General features: G+C 41.0%; 1 protein-coding gene across 3 annotated transcripts in view; it reads left to right on the top strand.

Annotated features, from left to right (window-relative positions):
• CSDC2 (cold shock domain containing C2) overlaps positions 1-18788 on the top strand; it is a 61725-nt gene extending 42937 nt beyond the window's left edge. For all 3 annotated transcript variants that reach the window (XM_053721322.1, XM_053721319.1, XM_053721321.1), the window contains exons 2-4: positions 7987-8220; positions 9237-9359; positions 13440-18788. In XM_053721322.1, the coding sequence (XP_053577297.1) occupies positions 8051-8220; positions 9237-9359; positions 13440-13602 (456 nt within the window). In that variant the 5' untranslated portion in view covers positions 7987-8050 and the 3' untranslated portion in view covers positions 13603-18788. The remainder of the gene's footprint in view (positions 1-7986; positions 8221-9236; positions 9360-13439) is intronic.
• The last annotated feature ends 1355 nt before the right edge of the window (positions 18789-20143 follow it).

The following is a 20143-nucleotide window of genomic DNA, read 5'->3' as shown; positions in this document are numbered from 1 at the left end:
TAGGCTTTACAGGCTCCTCCATTTGAACCTATGCATTCTTTAGACATTAAACTACTTTCTTGGAAAGTGTTGTTTCTTTTAGCCATCTCTTCTGCTAGAAGAGTTTCTGAGTTATCTGCTCTTTCTTGTGAGTCTCCTTTTCTGATATTTCATCAGGATAAGGCAGTTTTGCTGACTTCTTTTAAATGTTTACCTAAGGTTGTGAATTCTAACAACATTAGTAGAGAAATTGTTGTCCCTTCCTTATGTCCTAATCCTAAGAATTCTTTGGAGAGATCCTTACATTCTTTGGATGTGGTAAGAGCTTTGAAATATTATGTGGAAGCTACTAAAGATTTCAGGAAGACTTCCAGTCTATTTGTTTTATTTTCTGGTCCTAGAAAAGGTCAGAAGGCTTCTGCTATTTCCTTGGCTTCTTGGTTGAAACTTTTGATTCATCAAGTTTATTTGGAGTCGGGTCAGGCCCCGCCTCAGAGAATTACAGCTCATTTTACTAGATCGGTCTCCACTTCAGTTGATCAGATTTGCAAAGCGGCAACTTGGTCCTCTTTGCATACATTTACTAAATTCTACCGTTTTGATGTATTTGCTTCTTCGGAAGCAGTTTTTGGTAGAAAAGTTCTTCAGGCAGCTGTTTCAGTTTGATTCTTCTGCCTTTTTATTTAAGTTTTTTTCTTTCAAAAATGAAAATAAACTTATTTTCTCTTGTTAAGTGTATCCAGTCCACGGATCATCCATTACTTGTGGGATATTCTCCTTCCCAACAGGAAGTTTCAAGAGGATCACCCACAGCAGAGCTGCTATATAGCTCCTCCCCTCACTGCCATATCCAGTCATTCTCTTGCAACTCTCAACTAAGATGGAGGTCGTAAGAGGACTGTGGTGTTTTATACTTAGTTTATTTCTTCAATCAAAAGTTTGTTATTTTTAAATGGTACCGGAGTATACTGTTTATCTCAGGCAGTATTTAGAAGAAGAATCTGCCTGCGTTTTCTATGATCTTAGCAGAAGTAACTAAGATCCTTTGCTATTCTCGCATATTCTGAGGAGTGAGGTAACTTCAGAGGGGGAATAGCGTGCAGGTTTTCCTGCAATAAGGTATGTGCAGTTAAAATATTTTTCTAGGGATGGAATTTGCTAGAAAATGCTGCTGATACCGAAGTAATGTAAGTAAAGCCTTAAATGCAGTGATAGCGACTGGTATCAGGCTTATTAATAGAGATACATACTCTTATAAAAGTGTATTTTAAAACGTTTGCTGGCATGTTTAATCGTTTTTTACAGGCTTCCCACTGTTGTAATATGAGTGGGAGGGGCCTATTTTGGGGTTTTTTTTGCACAGCAAAAATTACAGACACAGACATCCAGCTTCTTCCTGCATGATCCAGGACTTCTCTGAAGGGCTCAAAAGGCTTCAAAAGTCGTATTGAGGGAGGTAAAAAGCCACAGTAGAGCTGTGGCAGTTGTTGTGACTGTTTAAAAACCGTTTTTGGTATTAAGGGGTTAATCATCCATTTGCAAGTGGGTGCAATGCTCTGCTAACTTATTACATACACTGTAAAAATTTTGTTAGTGTAACTGCATTTTTTCACTGTTATTTCAAAATTTGGGAAAATTTGTGTTTCTTAAAGGCGCAGTAACGTTTTTTATATTGCTTGTAAACTTGTTTTAAAGTGTTTTCCAAGCTTGCTAGTCTCATTGCTAGTCTGTTTAAACATGTCTGAGACAGAGGAACCTACTTGTTCATTATGTTTGAAAGCCATGGTGGAGCCCCATAGGACAATGTGTACTAAATGTATTGATTTCACCTTAAACAGTAAAGATCAGTCTTTATCTATAAAAGAATTATCACCAGAGGGTTCTGTCGAGGGGGAAGTAATGCCGACTAACTCTCCCCACGTGTCAGACCCTTCGCCTCCCGCTCAGGGGACGCACGCTAATATGGCGCCAATTACATCAGGGACGCCCATAGCGATTACCTTGCAGGACATGGCTGCAATCATGAATAATACCCTGTCAGAGGTATTATCTAGATTGCCTGAATTAAGAGGCAAGCGCGATAGCTCTGGGGTTAGGAGAGATACAGAGCGCGCAAATGCTGTAAGTGCCATGTCTGATACTGCTTCACAGTATGCAGAACATGAGGACGGAGAGCTTCAGTCTGTGGGTGACATCTCTGACTCAGGGAAACCTGATTCAGAGATTTCTAATTTTAAATTTAAGCTTGAGAACCTCCGTGTATTGCTTGGGGAGGTATTAGCTGCTCTGAATGACTGTAACACAGTTGCAATTCCAGAGAAATTGTGTAGGCTGGATAGATACTATGCGGTGCCGGTGTGTACTGACGTTTTTCCTATACCTAAAAGGCTTACAGAAATTATTAGCAATTATTAGTGGCGTTTCCAATAGACGCCACTACACTGGACTTATGGCAGACGGTCCCTAAGGTGGAGGGAGCAGTTTCTACTTTAGCAAAGCGTACCACTATCCCGGTTGAGGACAGTTGTGCTTTTTCAGATCCAATGGATAAAAAATTGGAGGGTTACCTTAAGAAAATGTTTATTCAACAAGGTTTTATTTTACAGCCCCTTGCATGCATTGCGCCTGTCACTGCTGCGGCGGCATTCTGGTTTGAGGCCCTGGAAGAGGCCATCCAGATAGCTCCATTGAATGAAATTATTGACAAGCTTAGAACGCTTAAGCTAGCTAACTCATTTGTTTCTGATGCCATTGTTCATTTGACTAAACTAACGGCTAAGAATTCCGGATTCGCCATCCAGGCGTGTAGGGCGCTATGGCTTAAATCCTGGTCAGCTGACGTGACTTCAAAGTCTAAATTACTCAACATTCCTTTCAAGGGGCAGACCTTATTCGGGCCTGGCTTGAAGGAAATTATTGCTGACATTACTGGAGGCAAGGGTCATACCCTTCCTCAGGACAGGGCCAAATCAAAGGCCAAACAGTCTAATTTTTGTGCCTTTCGAAATTTCAAGGCAGGAGCAGCATCAACTTCCTCCTCTTCAAAACAAGAGGGAACTGTTGCTCATTCCAGACAGGCCTGGAAACCTAACCAGTCCTGGAACAAGGGCAAACAGGCCAGGAAGCCTGCTGCTGCCCCCAAGACAACATGAAGGAACGGCCCCCTATCCAGAAACAGATCTAGTGGGGGGCAGACTTTCTCTCTTCGCCCAGGCGTGGGCAAGAGATGTTCAGGATCCCTGGGCGTTGGAGATCATATCTCAGGGATATCTTCTGGACTTCAAAGCTTCTCCTCCACAAGGGAGATTTCATCTTTCAAGGTTATCATCAAACCAGATAAAGAGAGAGGCATTCCTAAGCTGTGTGCAAGACCTCCTAGTAATGGGAGTGATCCATCCAGTTCCGCAGACAGAACAAGGACAGGGATTTTATTCAAATCTGTTTGTGGTTCCCAAGAAAGAGGGAACTTTCAGACCAATCTTGGATCTAAAGATCTTAAACAAATTCCTCAGAGTTCCATCATTCAAAATGGAAAGTATTCGGACCATCCTACCCATGATCCAAGAGGGTCAGTACATGACCACAGTGGACTTAAAGGATGCCTACCTTCACATACCGATTCGCAAAGATCATCATCGGTTCCTAAGGTTTGCCTTTCTAGACAGGCATTACCAATTTGTAGCTCTTCCCTTCGGGTTGGCCACTGCCCCGAGAATTTTTACAAAGGTTCTGGGCTCACTTCTGGCGGTTCTAAGACCGCGAGGCATAGCGGTGGCTCCGTATCTAGACGACATCCTGATACAGGCGTCAAGCTTTCAAATTGCCAAGTCTCATACAGAGATAGTTCTGGCATTTCTGAGGTCGCATGGGTGGAAAGTGAACGTGGAAATGAGTTCTCTATCACCACTCACAAGAGTCTCCTTCCTAGGGACTCTTATAGATTCTGTAGAGATGAAAATTTACCTGACGGAGTCCAGGTTATCAAAACTTCTAAATGCTTGCCGTGTCCTTCATTCCATTCCACGCCCGTCAGTGGCTCAGTGCATGGAAGTAATCGGCTTAATGGTAGCGGCAATGGACATAGTGCCATTTGCGCGCCTGCATCTCAGACCGCTGCAATTATGCATGCTAAGTCAGTGGAATGGGGATTACTCAGATTTGTCCCCTCTACTAAATCTGGATCAAGAGACCAGAGATTCTCTTCTCTGGTGGCTTTCTCTGGTCCATCTGTCCAAGGGTATGACCTTTCGCAGGCCAGATTGGACGATTGTAACAACAGATGCCAGCCTTCTAGGTTGGGGAGCAGTCTGGAAATCCCTGAAGGCTCAGGGATCGTGGACTCAGGAGGAGAAACTCCTCCCAATAAATATTCTGGAGTTAAGAGCAATATTTAATGCTCTTCTAGCTTGGCCTCAGTTAGCAACACTGAGGTTCATCAGATTTCAGTCGGACAACATCACGACTGTGGCTTACATCAACCATCAAGGGGGAACCAGGAGTTCCCTAGCGATGTTAGAAGTCTCAAAGATAATTCGCTGGGCAGAGTCTCACTCTTGCCACCTGTCAGCGATCCACATCCCAGGCGTAGAGAAGGAGGAGTCGTCAGACTTTTCATCCGGGGGAGTGGGAACTCCATCCGGAGGTGTTTGCTCAACTGGTCCATCGTTGGGGCAAACCAGAACTGGATCTCATGGCTTCTCGCCAGAACGCCAAGCTTCCTTGCTACGGATCCAGGTCCAGGGACCCGGGAGCAACGCTGATAGATGCTCTAGCAGCTCCTTGGTTCTTCAACCTGGCCTATGTGTTTCCACCGTTTCCTCTGCTCCCTCGACTGATTGCCAAAATCAAACAGGAGAGAGCATTGGTGATTCTGATAGTGCCTGCGTGGCCACGCAGAACCTGGTATGCAGACCTAGTGGACATGTCATCTCTTCCACCATGGACTCTGCCTCTGAGGCAGGACCTTCTAATACAAGGTCCTTTCAATCATCCAAATCTAATTTCTCTGAGACTGACTGCATGGAGATTGAACGCTTGATTCTATCAAGGCGTGGCTTCTCCGAGTCAGTCATTGATACCTTAATACAGGCTCGGAAGCCTGTCACCAGGAAAATCTACCATAAGATATGGCGTAAATATCTTTATTGGTGTGAATTCCAAGAGTTACTCATGGAGTAAGGTTAGGATTCCTAGGATATTGTCCTTTCTCCAAGAGGGTTTGGACAAAGGCTTATCAGCTAGTTCTTTAAAAGGACAGATCTCTGCTCTGTCTATTCTTTTGCACAAGCGTCTGGCAGAAGTTCCAGATGTCCAGGCATTTTCTCAGGCTTTGGTTAGGATTAAGCCTGTGTTTAAAACTGTTGCTCCCCCGTGGAGCTTAAACTTGGTTCTTAAAGTTCTTCAGGGAGTTCCGTTTGAACCCCTTCATTCCATTGATATTAAACTTTTATCTTGGAAAGTTCTGTTTTTGATGGCTATTTCCTCGGCTCGAAGAGTCTCTGAGTTATCTGCCTTACATTGTGATTCTCCTTATCTGATTTTTCATTCAGACAAGGTAGTTCTGCGTACCAAACCTGGGTTTTTACCTAAGGTGGTTTCTAACAGGAATATCAATCAAGAGATTGTTGTTCCATCATTGTGTCCTAATCCTTCTTCAAAGAAGGAACGTCTTTTGCATAATCTGGAAGTAGTCCGTGCCTTGAAGTTTTACTTACAGGCTACTAAAGATTTTCGTCAAACATCTGCCCTGTTTGTCGTTTACTCTGGACAGAGGAGAGGTCAAAAAGCTTCGGCAACCTCTCTCTCCTTTTGGCTTCGGAGCATAATACACTTAGCCTATGAGACTGCTGGACAGCAGCCCCCTGAAAGGATTACAGCTCATTCTACTAGAGCTGTGGCTTCCACCTGGGCCTTTAAAAATGAGGCCTCTGTTGAACAGATTTGCAAGGCTGCGACTTGGTCTTCGCTTCACACCTTTTCAAAATTTTACAAATTTGACACTTTTGCTTCTTTGGAGGCTGTTTTTGGGAGAGAGGTTCTACAGGCAGTGGTTCCTTCCGTTTAAGTTCCTGCCTTGTCCCTCCCATCATCCGTGTACTTTAGCTTTGGTATTGGTATCCCACAAGTAATGGATGATCCGTGGACTGGATACACTTAACAAGAGAAAACATAATTTATGCTTACCTGATAAATTTATTTCTCTTGTAGTGTATCCAGTCCACGGCCCGCCCTGTCCTTTTAAGGCAGGTCTAAATTTTAATTGAACTACAGTCACCACTGCACCCTATGGTTTCTCCTTTCTCGTCTTGTTTCGGTCGAATGACTGGATATGGCAGTGAGGGGAGGAGCTATATAGCAGCTCTGCTGTGGGTGATCCTCTTGCAACTTCCTGTTGGGAAGGAGAATATCCCACAAGTAATGGATGATCCGTGGACTGGATACACTACAAGAGAAATAAATTTATCAGGTAAGCATAAATTATGTTTTTTTGGGTTGTAGATTAATTTTTTTCAGCGGAATATGGCTGTTTTTATTTTTATTCCCTCCCTCTCTAGTGACTCTTGAGTGGAAGATCCACATCTTGGGTATTGATATCCCATATGTCACTAGCTCTTGGACTCTTGCCAATTACATGAAAGAAAACATAAGTTATGTAAGAACTTACCTGATAAATTAATTTCTTTCATATTGGCAAGAGTCCATGAGGCCCACCCTTTTTTATGGTGGTTATGACTTTTTGTATAAAGCACAATTATTTCCAAATTTCCTTTGTTGATGCTTTCTACTCCTTTCTTATCACCCCACTGCTTGGCTATTCGTTAAACTGAATTGTGGGTGTGGTGAGGGGTGTATTTATAGGCATTTTGAGGTTTGGGAAACTTTGCCCCTCCTGGTAGGATTGTATATCCCATATGTCACTAGCTCATGGACTCTTGCCAATATGAAAGAAATGAATTTATCAGGTAAGTTCTTACATAAATTATGTTTTTCTATAAAATATTAAATCATGTTTAGTAAAACTGAGATTGCTTGATCAGTGCAGCAGATCATTTATATCTGTCACTAACTGGCATCAGCAAAAGAGATAAGTTAGACATTCTCAAAAAGTTTTTAAAGAGTGTGTCTCTGGACTGAAACAATACACATTATGCAAACACATTTACAATTTAAATATGTTTATTGTGTGCAGACCTTTTGTAATGTGGTACTTAATTATTGATATATACTGTGCATATATAAACATATATTGTGTGTTTAGACCTTTTGTAATGTGGCACTTAATTACTGATATATACTGTGCATAATAAAACATTTATTGCATGTGCAGACCCTTTGTAATGCATCATTTAATTACTGATATATACTGTGCATATATAAACGTTTGTGTGCACAGACCTTATGTAATGCAGCATTTAATTACTGATATATACTGTGCATATATAAAAATTTATTGTGTGTGCAGACCTTATGTAATGCTGCACTTAATTACTGATATATACTGTTCATATATAAACATTTATTGTGTGTGCAGACCTTATGTAATGCAGCACTTAATTACTGATATATACTGTGCATATATAAACATTTATTGTGTGTGCAGACCTTATGTAATGCAGCACTTAATTACTGATATATATTGTGCATATATAAACATTTATTGTGTGTGCAGACCTTTTGTAATGTAGCACTTAATTACTGATATATACTGTGCATAAACATTTATTGTGTGTGCAGACCTTTTGTAATGCAGCATTTAATTACCGATATATACTGTGCATATATAAACATTTATTGTGTGTGCAGACCTTATGTAATGCAGCACTTAATTACCGATATATACTATGCATATGTATTTCTTGCAGTGCAGTGGGTATTTGCTGATATAATCTGTGAACATATAAATAAAATGAGTTTGACGTCACGTGGCCAGTGATTGCAACGCGTTGCAGATAGATTTCTAGTAACTCTGACATTTATAATGCTCTGTGTTGTCATTTTTGTCCCCAGGAAATTCCCTGTGAGAGACCAGTGACGGCGGACGATTGGGCCGCTACTCACCTTACGTGCAAAGATGTCGTCAAATCCCACAACCCCCACTCAGCCGTTACAGTCCCCAAAATCCCCGGTGACCCCCTCATATCCTTTCCACAGAGAGGGCAGCCGGCTGTGGGAGAGGAACCACCTCCTATTGGGGGATTTGCCCAGCCCCCTCCCAACCAAGAGGACACGAACTTATTCAGCGTAAGTGTAATGTGAATCCTTACATCCCTATATACTTGTAACGGACTGGCCTCTTGCACAGCATGTAAAATAAATTGCTTCCCTTCTTACATGCCCTATACACTGGAAGCAAGTTATATATATGCTGTATTAGGACCCCCTAAAATACCCATCTGTTACACCTGATATAGACTGTATTGTGTATCCTGTTACACCTGCTATACACTGTATTGTGTCTACTGTTACACCTGCTATAGGCTGTATTGTGTCTCCTGTTACACCTGCTATACACTGTATTGTGTTTCCTGTTACACCTGCTATACACTCTATTGTGTCTCCTGTTACACCTGCTATAGGCTGTATTGTGTCTCCTGTTACACCTGTTATACACTGTATTGTGTCTCCTGTTACACCTGCTATAGGCTGTATTGTGTCTCCTGTTACACCTGCTATACACTGTATTGTGTTTCCTGTTACACCTGCTATACACTGTATTGTGTCTCCTGTTACACCTGCTATAGGCTGTATTGTGTCTGCTGTTACACCTGCTATACACTGTATTGTGTCTCCTGTTACACCTGCTATAGGCTGTATTGTGTCTCCTGTTACACCTGTTATACACTGTATTGTGTCTCCCGTTACACCTGCTATAGGCTATATTGTGTCTCCTGTTACACCTGCTATACACTGTATTGTCTCTTGCTACACCTGCTATAGGCTGTATTGTGTCTCCTGTTACACCTGCTATACACTGTATTGTGTCTCCTGTTACACCTGCTATACGCTATATTGTGTTGCCGGTTACACCTGCTATACACTGTATTGTGTCTCCGGTTACACCTGCTATACACTGTATTGTGTCTCCGGTTACACCTGCTATACACTGTATTGTGTCTCCGGTTACACCTGCTATACACTGTATTGTGTCTCCTGTTACACCTGCTATACGCTGTATTGTGTCTCCTGTTACACCTGCTATAGGCTGTATTGGAATCCTCTGTAAACACACTGAGTGCTCTCTGTGTTTTGTGTTACAGCACTGCACGAGCCACTGCAGGTCCTTGCTACAAAGGGGTTTGCAAACAGTTCTGCCGCTCGCAGGGTCATGGATTTATCACCCCTGAAAATGGATCAGAGGACATTTTTGTGCACATTTCTGAGTGAGTTGGACGTATCAATTATCCCTTAGTACTTGTTGCTTTAATTGCTATAAATAGGTCTGATATGAGCAGAAAATCATTTCTATAAATCATGGATTTCATTGGAAACCTGAAAATCCTCCCTTTTAGAAACGCTGATTTCTCCAGACGGCCTGTGTAGTCTGCTGCATCATGGGGTATTAACCCTTGCATTGCTAAGCAGTTTCTATAATTCCGTGCTGTCTCTTTATAATTGTACATTTTATTGTGGGGTTTCCACCACCCAGAATGCAAATAACATTTAAAACAATGCATAACTAAAAGGGGATGTGATAGAAACTGTTGTGTGTATTAAGGGATATAATAAAGCTGACACTGAAAGTGTTTGTCACAGCAGCACCAGAACAAGAGGCCCTGAGACAGGAGGGCAGCAGGTTAAGTTGTTTTGTGCAGAAACGCTTCTTTACAAAAGGGGTGGTCGGTGCACAGAACATACGTCCGGTAGAGGTGGTAATGTAACAGATTGCCCGGGGCATACATAAGGCTGTACTGACACTTCAGACAGGGACATGGGCTGTGCAAACCGTAAATAACAGCGTGTTAGTCATTATTAGGGATGTGCAACATTTTATAATTCAGCATTTATTAGTGTAACAAATACTGAAAATGGCTGCTGGTCAGATCATTTTGGTGCCAGAAATCTCTGTACGTGCGCGACTAAATCTCTGTACGTGCGCGACTAAATCTCTGTACGTGCACGAATAAATCTACTAAACACACTGATTAGACAGCGCTAACTACCAGGGATGATTCACTATCTCTATAATATAGATCAATAAACACAAAGTAAAATGTGAGTGTAAAGATAAAAAATATATATATATTTTGTTTATAGCACCACCTAAAATAAATGTCTATCTTAACAAGCATATATTCAAAAACGTATATGTAGGGCACATATAATAATCAGGTACTGAAAAGTTTGCAGATAGAAATACAAAAATGTAAAAGAAATATTACACCTATACTATATGTGGCAAACAAATATCCTAAAATAAAAAAACTATGCAATCAAGTGCAAATATATAATAATATTTATACGAGACCTGCTGCAGCAAATTGACCAAGGGTGTTCTTCGTGCCTCCCGGAGTAAAATAGAATCCCAGATCTGTAAAACACACAAGCGCAAACAGACTCAAGTACTTACCTACACTTGAGTCTGTTTGCGCTTGTGTGTTTTACAGATTTGGGCGCTAATAAATCTCTGTACATGCGCAAATAAATCTCTGTGCGCGTATAAATCTCTACATGCACGAATAAATCTCTGTAGGTACACTAATAAATCTCTGTAGGTACGCTAATAAATCTCTGTAGGTACGCTAATAAATCTCTGTAGGTGCGCTAATAAATCTCTGTAGGTACGCTAATAAATCTCTGTAGGTGCGCTAATAAATCTCTGTAGGTACGCTAATAAATCTCTGTAGGTACGCTAATAAATCTCTGTAGGTGCGCTAATAAATCTCTGTAGGTACGCTAATAAATCTCTGTAGGTGCGCTAATAAATCTCTGTAGGTACGCTAATAAATCTCTGTAGGTACGCTAATAAATCTCTGTAGGTGCGCTAATAAATCTCTGTAGGTACGCTAATAAATCTCTGTAGGTGCGCTAATAAATCTCTGTAGGTACGCTAATAAATCTCTGTAGGTACGCTAATAAATCTCTGTAGGTGCGCTAATAAATCTCTGTAGGTACGCTAATAAATCTCTGTAGGTGCGCTAATAAATCTCTGTAGGTACGCTAATAAATCTCTGTAGGTGCGCTAATAAATCTCTGTAGGTGCGCTAATAAATCTCTGTAGGTACGCTAATAAATCTCTGTAGGTACGCTAATAAATCTCTGTAGGTGCGCTAATAAATCTCTGTAAGTGCGCTAATAAATCTCTGTAAGTGCGCTAATAAATCTCTGTAGGTACGCTAATAAATCTCTGTAGGTACGCTAATAAATCTCTGTAGGTACGCTAATAAATCTCTGTAGGTGCGCTAATAAATCTCTAAGTGGGCTAATAAATCTCTGTAGGTGCGCTAATAAATCTCTGTAAGTGCGCTAATAAATCTGTAGGTGCGCTAATAAATCTCTGTACATGCACTAATAAATCTCTGTACATGCACGAATAAATCTCTGTAGGTGCGCTGATAAATCATTGTAGGTACGCTAATAAATCTCTGTAGGTACGCTAATAAATCTCTGTAGGTACGCTAATAAATCTCTGTAGGTGCGCTAATAAATCTCTGTAGGTGCGCTAATAAATCTCTGTAGGTGCGCTAATAAATCTCTGTAAGTGCGCTAATAAATCTGTAGGTGCGCTAATAAATCTCTGTACATGCACTAATAAATCTCTGTACATGCACGAATAAATCTCTGTAGGTGCGCTAATAAATCTCTGTACATGCACGAATAAATCTCTGTAGGTGCGCTAATAAATCTCTGTAGGTACGCTAATAAATCTCTGTAGGTACGCTAATAAATCTCTGTAGGTACGCTAATAAATCTCTGTAGGTGCGCTAATAAATCTCTGTAAGTGCGCTAATAAATCTGTAGGTGCGCTAATAAATCTCTGTACATGCACTAATAAATCTCTGTACATGCACGAATAAATCTCTGTAGGTGCGCTAATAAATCTCTGTACATGCACGAATAAATCTCTGTAGGTGCGCTAATAAATCTCTGTACATGCACGAATAAATCTCTGTAGGTGCGCTAATAAATCTCTGTAGGTGCACTAATAAATCTCTGTACATGCACGAATAAATCTCTGTAGGTGCGCTAATAAATCTCTGTACATGCATGAATAAATCTCTGTAGGTGCGCTAATAAATCTCTGTACATGCACGAATAAATCTCTGTAGGTGCGCTAATAAATCTCTGTAGGTGCACTAATAAATCTCTGTAGGTGCGCTGATAAATCATTGTAGGTGCGCTGATAAATCTCTGTAGGTGCGCTGATAAATCTCTGTAGGTGCGCTAATAAATCTCTGTAGGTGCGCTAATAAATCATTGTAGGTGCGCTAATAAATCCACTGTACGTGCGCTAATAAATCTCACATCAAAATGCTGCAGACCATTGTTCCCTCTAAGACCACATTTTGTGAGCGGCCCAGCAGTGAAACAGGTAATAAGGGAACCATATCTTACTGTCTGCTTTGTGTAGTGTTTGCTAACTGCAGGGTGCGGTTCCCTAATTGTTTCACTGCTGGGCCGCTCACAAAATGTGTCCTTGGAGGGAACACTGCTGCCGACCACAGCCAATTTTTATTTCATTAAAACGATTGCACGTCCCTCGTCATAATATAGTTTTACAATTAACAGCTCTTCATTTTCCCAGACACACATACAGGATGGTTATAGTTACCAATAAATGTAGTAACTGTTCAGTGTTTTCCACAGAAAATTTTGCCAGCCGGGTGGTATTATGAAGTAGCCGGGTGGTATTATGAAGTAGCCGGGTGGCATTATGAAGTAGCTGGGTGGCATTATGAAGTAGCTGGGTGGCATTATGAAGTAGCTGGGTGGCATTATGAAGTGTGTGGGGGCAGTGTAATATTTTCTACTATTTTATCATTTTCAGGTATACAAAGCACAAATGAATTGCATAATTTAACATAATTGTATTTAATTATACTTTGTGCAATAAAAATTGTTCATTTTAAATATTAGCTAATTTTAGTTTAATATTGGCTAAAATGTTAGCCGAGTGGTCAGTGAAATCCGCTGGGTGGTGCATCCTCTAAAAAGGTCCTGGGGAGAGCACCGCTGTTAAATAAACATAACCATTTCTTGTCCAGAAGCTTTAACTAGATTTACCAGTTGTAAGGATTAGTGCCAGCTGCACAGAAGTGTCAGTTGTTTGGTTAACTCCTTGCTGGTTTTGTGCCCAGTCTGCCCTGCGGTAGCCGTCTGTACCAGGGGAAGGGGTATGCACTAAGTTTCCAGGTACTAATTTCTTAAGCATTTGCTCATCTGACATCTTCGACCTCCATAAACTGTGGAAGATTTTAGTTTTTGTTTTATTTCTAATGTTTTAAATTGTTTTCTTCTTTCAGCATCGAGGGGGAGTATGTACCAGTGGAGGGAGACGAGGTCACATACAAAATGTGTCCAATACCACCCAAGAACCAGAAATTCCAAGCCGTGGATGTTGTCCTCACTCACCTGTCGCCTCACACAAAACACGAGACATGGTCAGGACAAATGATCAGCTCCTAGGAAGCGCCCAATATGTTGGCAGGTGGTGGGGACCAAAGGATGCACAAAACTGCCGTGCTGACCCAGCGTCTATAGTTACCACAATGGCACCAGATCTTCTGGAGAGGTTGAGCCAGTTTCTGGTTGAGGTATTTCTAAAGATTGTTCTCGGTATTATGTCCCACCAGAGGAAGGAAGAGGAAGCTATGGGCTGGTTCAAGCTGTCCGAAAGATCTGGAGCTGTTTGCTAGCTGTGTCATCAGTACGGCCACCAACATCTTGTGATCTGGCATTGGGCAAGCAAATTCTGCAGACATAGGGCATCCAGGCTGGGGGCATGGCAGATAGAAGCCGTTCTCCATGGTTCCACAGGGGTCCTTTCTTTTTTTTTTTTTTGGTTTCAATTCTGTCTTTTAGCAGAAATGTCCATGAATTGGTGTTTTCTAAGATTTTAGTTTAACTCAATGACAGATGCCAAGTTCTTTCTATGGCTATTTTTTATACCCGTCAATCCAAAATGCATATATGTGGCTTACTGATATAAAGTGGCATTTTCTATTGCCCAACTTACGTGGATCTATCATTTGTTTTTATTTTTTTTCAAGCATTATGGGTCAAATAAAATACTGTGAGCTTATGAACTGTCCATCTGAGCTTCTGCTGCTTTATGTGCTAGAGATTTCTCCCCAGAACTTTTTTCTTGGGATTAGTTACAAAACGCAATAATAAATATATAAACGTCACAAGATTACACAAATCCACTTACAGAACAGTCATATATTGTTCTTGTGTTAGGCGTCTCTGATATTTAAATATATTGAGCAGAAGATTTGGTATCATAAATATCTAAATACTCAGCCAGATTTTAGATGAAGAAACCGCTGGTATAGGGGAGTTGCTGCGCACGATTACAATATAGAATTCACATTTTATATAAAACTTTTGTGTTTTTATTTCCTGCGCTGTGCTCTCACACGGTTTTCTCCGTGGAGCAGAGAGCGGCTTTGTATTTGCAGACGCTTTGCAATATAAATGTTAATTCTACATCATGTTTTTGGAAAAGCTGTGACGTCGCCTTGTTGCAAAACCTATGCAGAAATGTATTAATCATAGAATTAACCTAAAGGCAATTTATAAAATGTGCAGCCACTTCAGCTTAAGCTGGAATTAAAAAGACATAACCAAGTGATAATACGTTTATGTGCTGAAGTCAGCTCCGGTGTTCTGTCTGCATTACTAGCACAGAGCTAAGCACACTGCTGATTGGTGGATATGCACATATGCCGCCTCTGTCACAGCTACTGATTGGTGGATATTCACATATGCCCCTTGTCACAGCGGCTGATTGGTGGATATTCACATATGCCCCCTCTGTCACAGCTACTGATTGGTGGATATGCACATATGCCGCCTCTGTCACAGCTACTGATTGGTGGATATTCACATATGCCGCCTCTGTCACAGCTACTGATTGGTGGATATTCACATATGCCCCCTCTGTCGCAGCAGCTTATTGGTGGATATTCACATATGCCCCCTCTGTTACAGCTGCTGATTGGTGAATATGCACATATGCCACCTCTGTCTTAGATCTGGGCTAGTAGCGCATTGCCGGCGGCCTTTAGCTGACATGTCATTTTAGCATTACAATATCTAAGTCATTAGAGCACTACTGACCCTGCAAGTCTATGTATTTAACCCTTGCAAAGGATTAAACAAACAGTTAAAGTGACATAAAGCTGACCCCAATGTACGCTGATTCACTGACACCAAGTGACCAACTCAAATTAGATAATAGGAGTAAATTGGAAACTTATTTAAAGTCACATGCTCCATCTGAATCATAAACATAACATGTTGGGTTTCATATCCCTTTAATGTACACGGAGAACAGTTGGTGATGAGCAGACATGACAAGGAGCCAATCAGCAGAGGCCGTCACATGACCCGGCCATGAGTTATGTCACACTTACGCTACAAAGTAATTTGTTTGCATGCGTTAAACTCACTGAACATTTTCCTATTGCAGCATTGCTGACCAATAACACATTTTACTGTTACCATTGTATTTCCCTTTAAGATAAAGAGCAGAATAATTTCTAATTGTTGTCTGAGTTCCGTTGTCATAAGCCAGTGACTGTCTCATCTAAAGAGACTTTTAGATCTGTTTGTGGCTGGTGAATTGGTAGAACAAGACAGTGTTTGGTGGATACGTTGTGACTCAGAGACTAGATTTCTAGGGTCCCCACTCCCCCCTTTTGTCTCCTCTCATTCCATAACCGTATCAGCCCTAGAATGTGCCACAAACCCAGTGCTTTTGTCTTGGAGATCCCATTGTTATGTGTCATTTACAGATATGTGTCATTTGAGAAATAATGCATATTAACCGTGTATAGCCCTTATTTGTGTCAATTCCAAACGCAAGGCATTGCTGTTTCTCTCGTTCAGAAAGGGATTGCCTGGTATTTCGGGGCTGGACTGTACTGTGAAGTCAGGATCAGACTGATATGCTTCAGGAAAGTTCTTCTCTGTGAAAGGCACATGTTGAGCAAAAAGAGACTGCTTCTTGGGTGTTAACTAGCCATAGAACAAGCTATTATGCTATTGTTCGTTCCCAGGTTGAGCGCTTCTCTCTTTTTATTTATTGCTTAAAAGAGGAAAGTCAGGGTATGTATGAAATAAATAAATATAAATATATATATATATATATCTTTTTAAGATGAGATTGTACGGGTTTTGGAGTTAAAAGCACAATTATACAGAGTAAAGTAGCACATTAATAGTTAATGCTGCTGATCAGAGAGTGACATTGACAAACTACTTCAGCGTCAGACAGAGGTGCAATGTTGCTTTTGTTTCAGACAAGGCCAGAGTATTAAATAGCACTATAGTTGTATATTAAATCCTTTGTAGAGTGCTGGCGTCAGGAATACTGCATTCCCACTGTATTTTGCAGGCCCCAGCCATTCTCTGTGCATACTGGGGGGTGTCTCTATGGCTGTCAGCGGTAATGATGCATGCCACTGCTTATATCTGCAGCATGACAGTGTGTATAGCAGCAGCTGTTACAGGTAAATCATTCAGATGCTGTGTATATCTGCAGCTGTTCCAGGTAAATGATGCATGTCTGCGCATATGTCTGGCTGTTGTGGGTAAATGATAAATATGCAGATGCGTATATTTTCAGCTATCATACGTAACTTATGCATGTCGGTGTGTATAGCTGGGAGTTATAGATAAATGTCATGATGCATGCCGATGTGTATAGCTGAGGCTGTTATAGGTAAATGTCATGATGCATGCCGATGTGTATAGCTGAGGCTGTTATAGGTAAATATGATGCATGCCGGTGTGTATAGCTGTGGCTTTTGAAGGTAATAATGCATGCCGGTGTATACACCTGTGGCTGTCGCAGCTAGAGATGCAGGATAGATGTATATCTTTTGCATGTAGGTAAAGAACATATCCATGCAACTGTCACAGGTAGCAGTGCATGCCAGTAGCCTATCGCTGCATTTGTTTCAGGTAGTGATGCATATTTGAGGCCTTTCTCTGCAGCTGTCACAGATAGTGTTGCATGCTGTTTTTGTGGCTGTTGCAGGTAGAGCTGCACAACTGGGGCCTACCTCAGTGGCTGTTGCTGGTAGGGATGCATGTCGTATGTAGTAATGCATGCCCATGCCTGCAGCTTTCGCATGTAGCAATTCATGCTGTAGGCTTATTCATGTGACTCAGGTAGTGATGCATGCCCAAGCCCTTGTCTACAGTTGTGTCATGTAGCAGTTCATGCTGGAGGCTTTTTCCTGTGACTATCTCAGGTAGTGATGCATGCCCAGGCCCATCTCTGCAGCTTTTGTTTGTAGCAATTCATGCTGGAAGCTTATTTCGGTGACTATCTCTGTGACTGTCTCGGGTAGTAGATGTGTTTCATGTAGCAGTTCATGCTTATGGTAGGTAGCGATGCATGCCCACGCCCATCTCTGTTGCTGTCTCATGTAGCAGTTCATGCTGGGGGCTTATTTCTGTGACTATGGTAGGTAGCGATGCATGCCAGGGCTTATCTCTGCATCTGTCGTGTGTAGCAATTCATGCTGGGGGCTTATTTTTGTGACTGTCTCAGGTAGTGATGCATGCCCACACCCATCTCTGCAGCTGTCTCATGTAGCAGTTCATGCCGGGGGCCTATTTCTTTGATTATTGTAGGTTGTGATGCATGCTGGGGCTTATCTCTGCAGCTGTTGTGTGTCATAATTCATGCCGGGGACCTATTTCTGTGATTATTGTAGGTAGCGATGCATGCCGGGGCTTATCTCTGCAGCTGTTGTGTGTCGCAATTCATGCTTGGGGCCTATTTCTGTGACTGTCTCAAGTAGTGATGCATACCCACGCCCATCTCTGCATCTGTCTCGTATCAGTTCATGCTGGGGGCCTATTTCTGTGATTATCGTAGGTGGCGATGTATGCCGGGCTTATCTCTTCAGCTGTCGTGTGTAGCAATTCATGCTGGGGGCTTATTTCTGTGACTGTCTCAGGTAGTGATGCATGCCCACGCATATCTCTTCAGCTGTCTCATGTAGCAGTTCATGCCGGGGGCCTATTTCTGTGATTATCGTAGGTAGCGATGCATGCCAGGGCTTATCGCTTCAGCTGTCGCGTGTAGCAATGCATGACGATCTCTGGGCAGGTAGTGACACATGCCAGGGTTTATCTCTCTGCCTGATGTAGGTGAGCACTCTAGTGCTGTTTTAGTAGGACGCAGAACCAGAGCAAAAATTTAACATCTCACACACCCAAGTACATCTAATATTGGAAAAACAATGGTCATTTTCAATGGGAAAATAAATTTCTAGCAGATCTCAAATCTACTAATTGTTTAGTTTTAGAAGACGCTTTAAAAACAAAATCTATAACTCAGATATACTGCTTTTCCAGCCTTGAATGATAAAATCTCATTACTAATTATAGGTGGTAAAATACCGAATCAGAGGTGACTAGAAGAGCGCTTGCTAAACACACACGAAAATTCTATTATGGCATTTCATTTTGAAACGGTAAAATGTCTCCTCCTAGTGGTAAATGTTCTAACTGCTGCCTATTTGTTTTCTTGTACATTAAATTTGTCAGTATGTGTTTAAATGCCAGCAGTCCATGTCTGATTACTTTACAGTTTTAGTGTTGGCAATAAAGAATAAAGTGCAATAAAACAAGTTTCTATTTTGTGTATTTATTCTTAAAACCAATCTCTAAAAAAGAAGTCTAAAATAATACCGTCCAATTGCCTGTTCAATGTTAAATGCTGTTTTTCAAGTCCTCTGGACTTTACTATGTAATGAGATAAACAATTATTCAAATCTAAAGAAAAAATGGTGAAAAAAATAAGTGGTTGCTGAGATATCCTTAGATGAATATATATATATTGAGCATGCTCAGTAGAAGCAAACGGCTGAAAAAATAAACCAAGAACGTGCTCTGTAGCAATTTGGCAGCAGAGGACTGTGGGACTTGTAGTCCCATCTATATTATATTTAATATTAAACTATTAACTTTTTTCCCTTCAATAGTGAACTAAAGTGAGATTTTTTTTCTAATATAGAGAGAGTGAAATTTTGACATTTCTGTTTTTTTTTTCAATATTTGAGAACTTGATCTTTGGTGTTACAAGAAGTGTTTGGAAGAGATAAATATAACAATTTAATTTAAAAAATGACACATTTATTGCACTTTTCACACAACACAATAACTCATTCGTGTTAAAGGCACATTACTTTTTTTCACAATAAAATAAGTTTCCCTCACATCACAAAGGGGATTTTTAGCTGCTTATTACACCTGGAAATCACAAATTGTCCCCAAACTATCACCATAGTATCAGTCATTAACGTGACACACTTAACCCAGTGTGTGCCAAATGAATTCAGCTATGGAAGTCATTTATACTATTTCCAGAAACCTAAACAAGTTTGAGGACTTATGGTCATTCACCTGGACCCTGAAACTGACTAATTACAGTTTTAAGTGAACCCCTGTATACATTACATCCCTCTGTATTAGGTGCAGCCTCTCCTTATATTATATTATTATCCCCTGTATACATTACATCCCTCTGTATTAGGTGCAGCCACTCCTTATATTATATTATTATCCCTGTATACATTATATCCCTCTGTATTAGGTGTAGCCTCTCCTTATATTATATTATCCCCTGTATACATTACATCCCTCTGTATTAGGTGCAGCCTCTCCTTATATTACATTATTATCCCCTGTATACATTACTTCCCTCTGTATTATATCATGTCCCTCTGTATTAAGAGCGGCCTATCCTTATACTATTACCATACAAGCCACTGTGATAAATGCTATTTGTTATTTTGACAGAATCTTTGAACTAGAGAATGCAGCCGCCTTTTAAGAAGAAGCGATCATAGCGTCACATTCCGCCAGGGACAGGATAAAAGAAGCTTTAATTCCACCCTGATCACTGCTTAAACAACAAGATGGTTTGGGGGGTAGCATCACATTTTAAGGCCATGAGAGTTTAGTATTTAGAACATTTCTACAA

Source organism: Bombina bombina, chromosome 7 (genome assembly GCF_027579735.1).
Source record: "Bombina bombina isolate aBomBom1 chromosome 7, aBomBom1.pri, whole genome shotgun sequence".
NCBI lineage: Eukaryota > Metazoa > Chordata > Amphibia > Anura > Bombinatoridae > Bombina > Bombina bombina.
The sequence above is the reverse complement of the archived record's forward strand: the minus strand, read 5'-3'. Positions and strand labels throughout refer to the sequence as shown.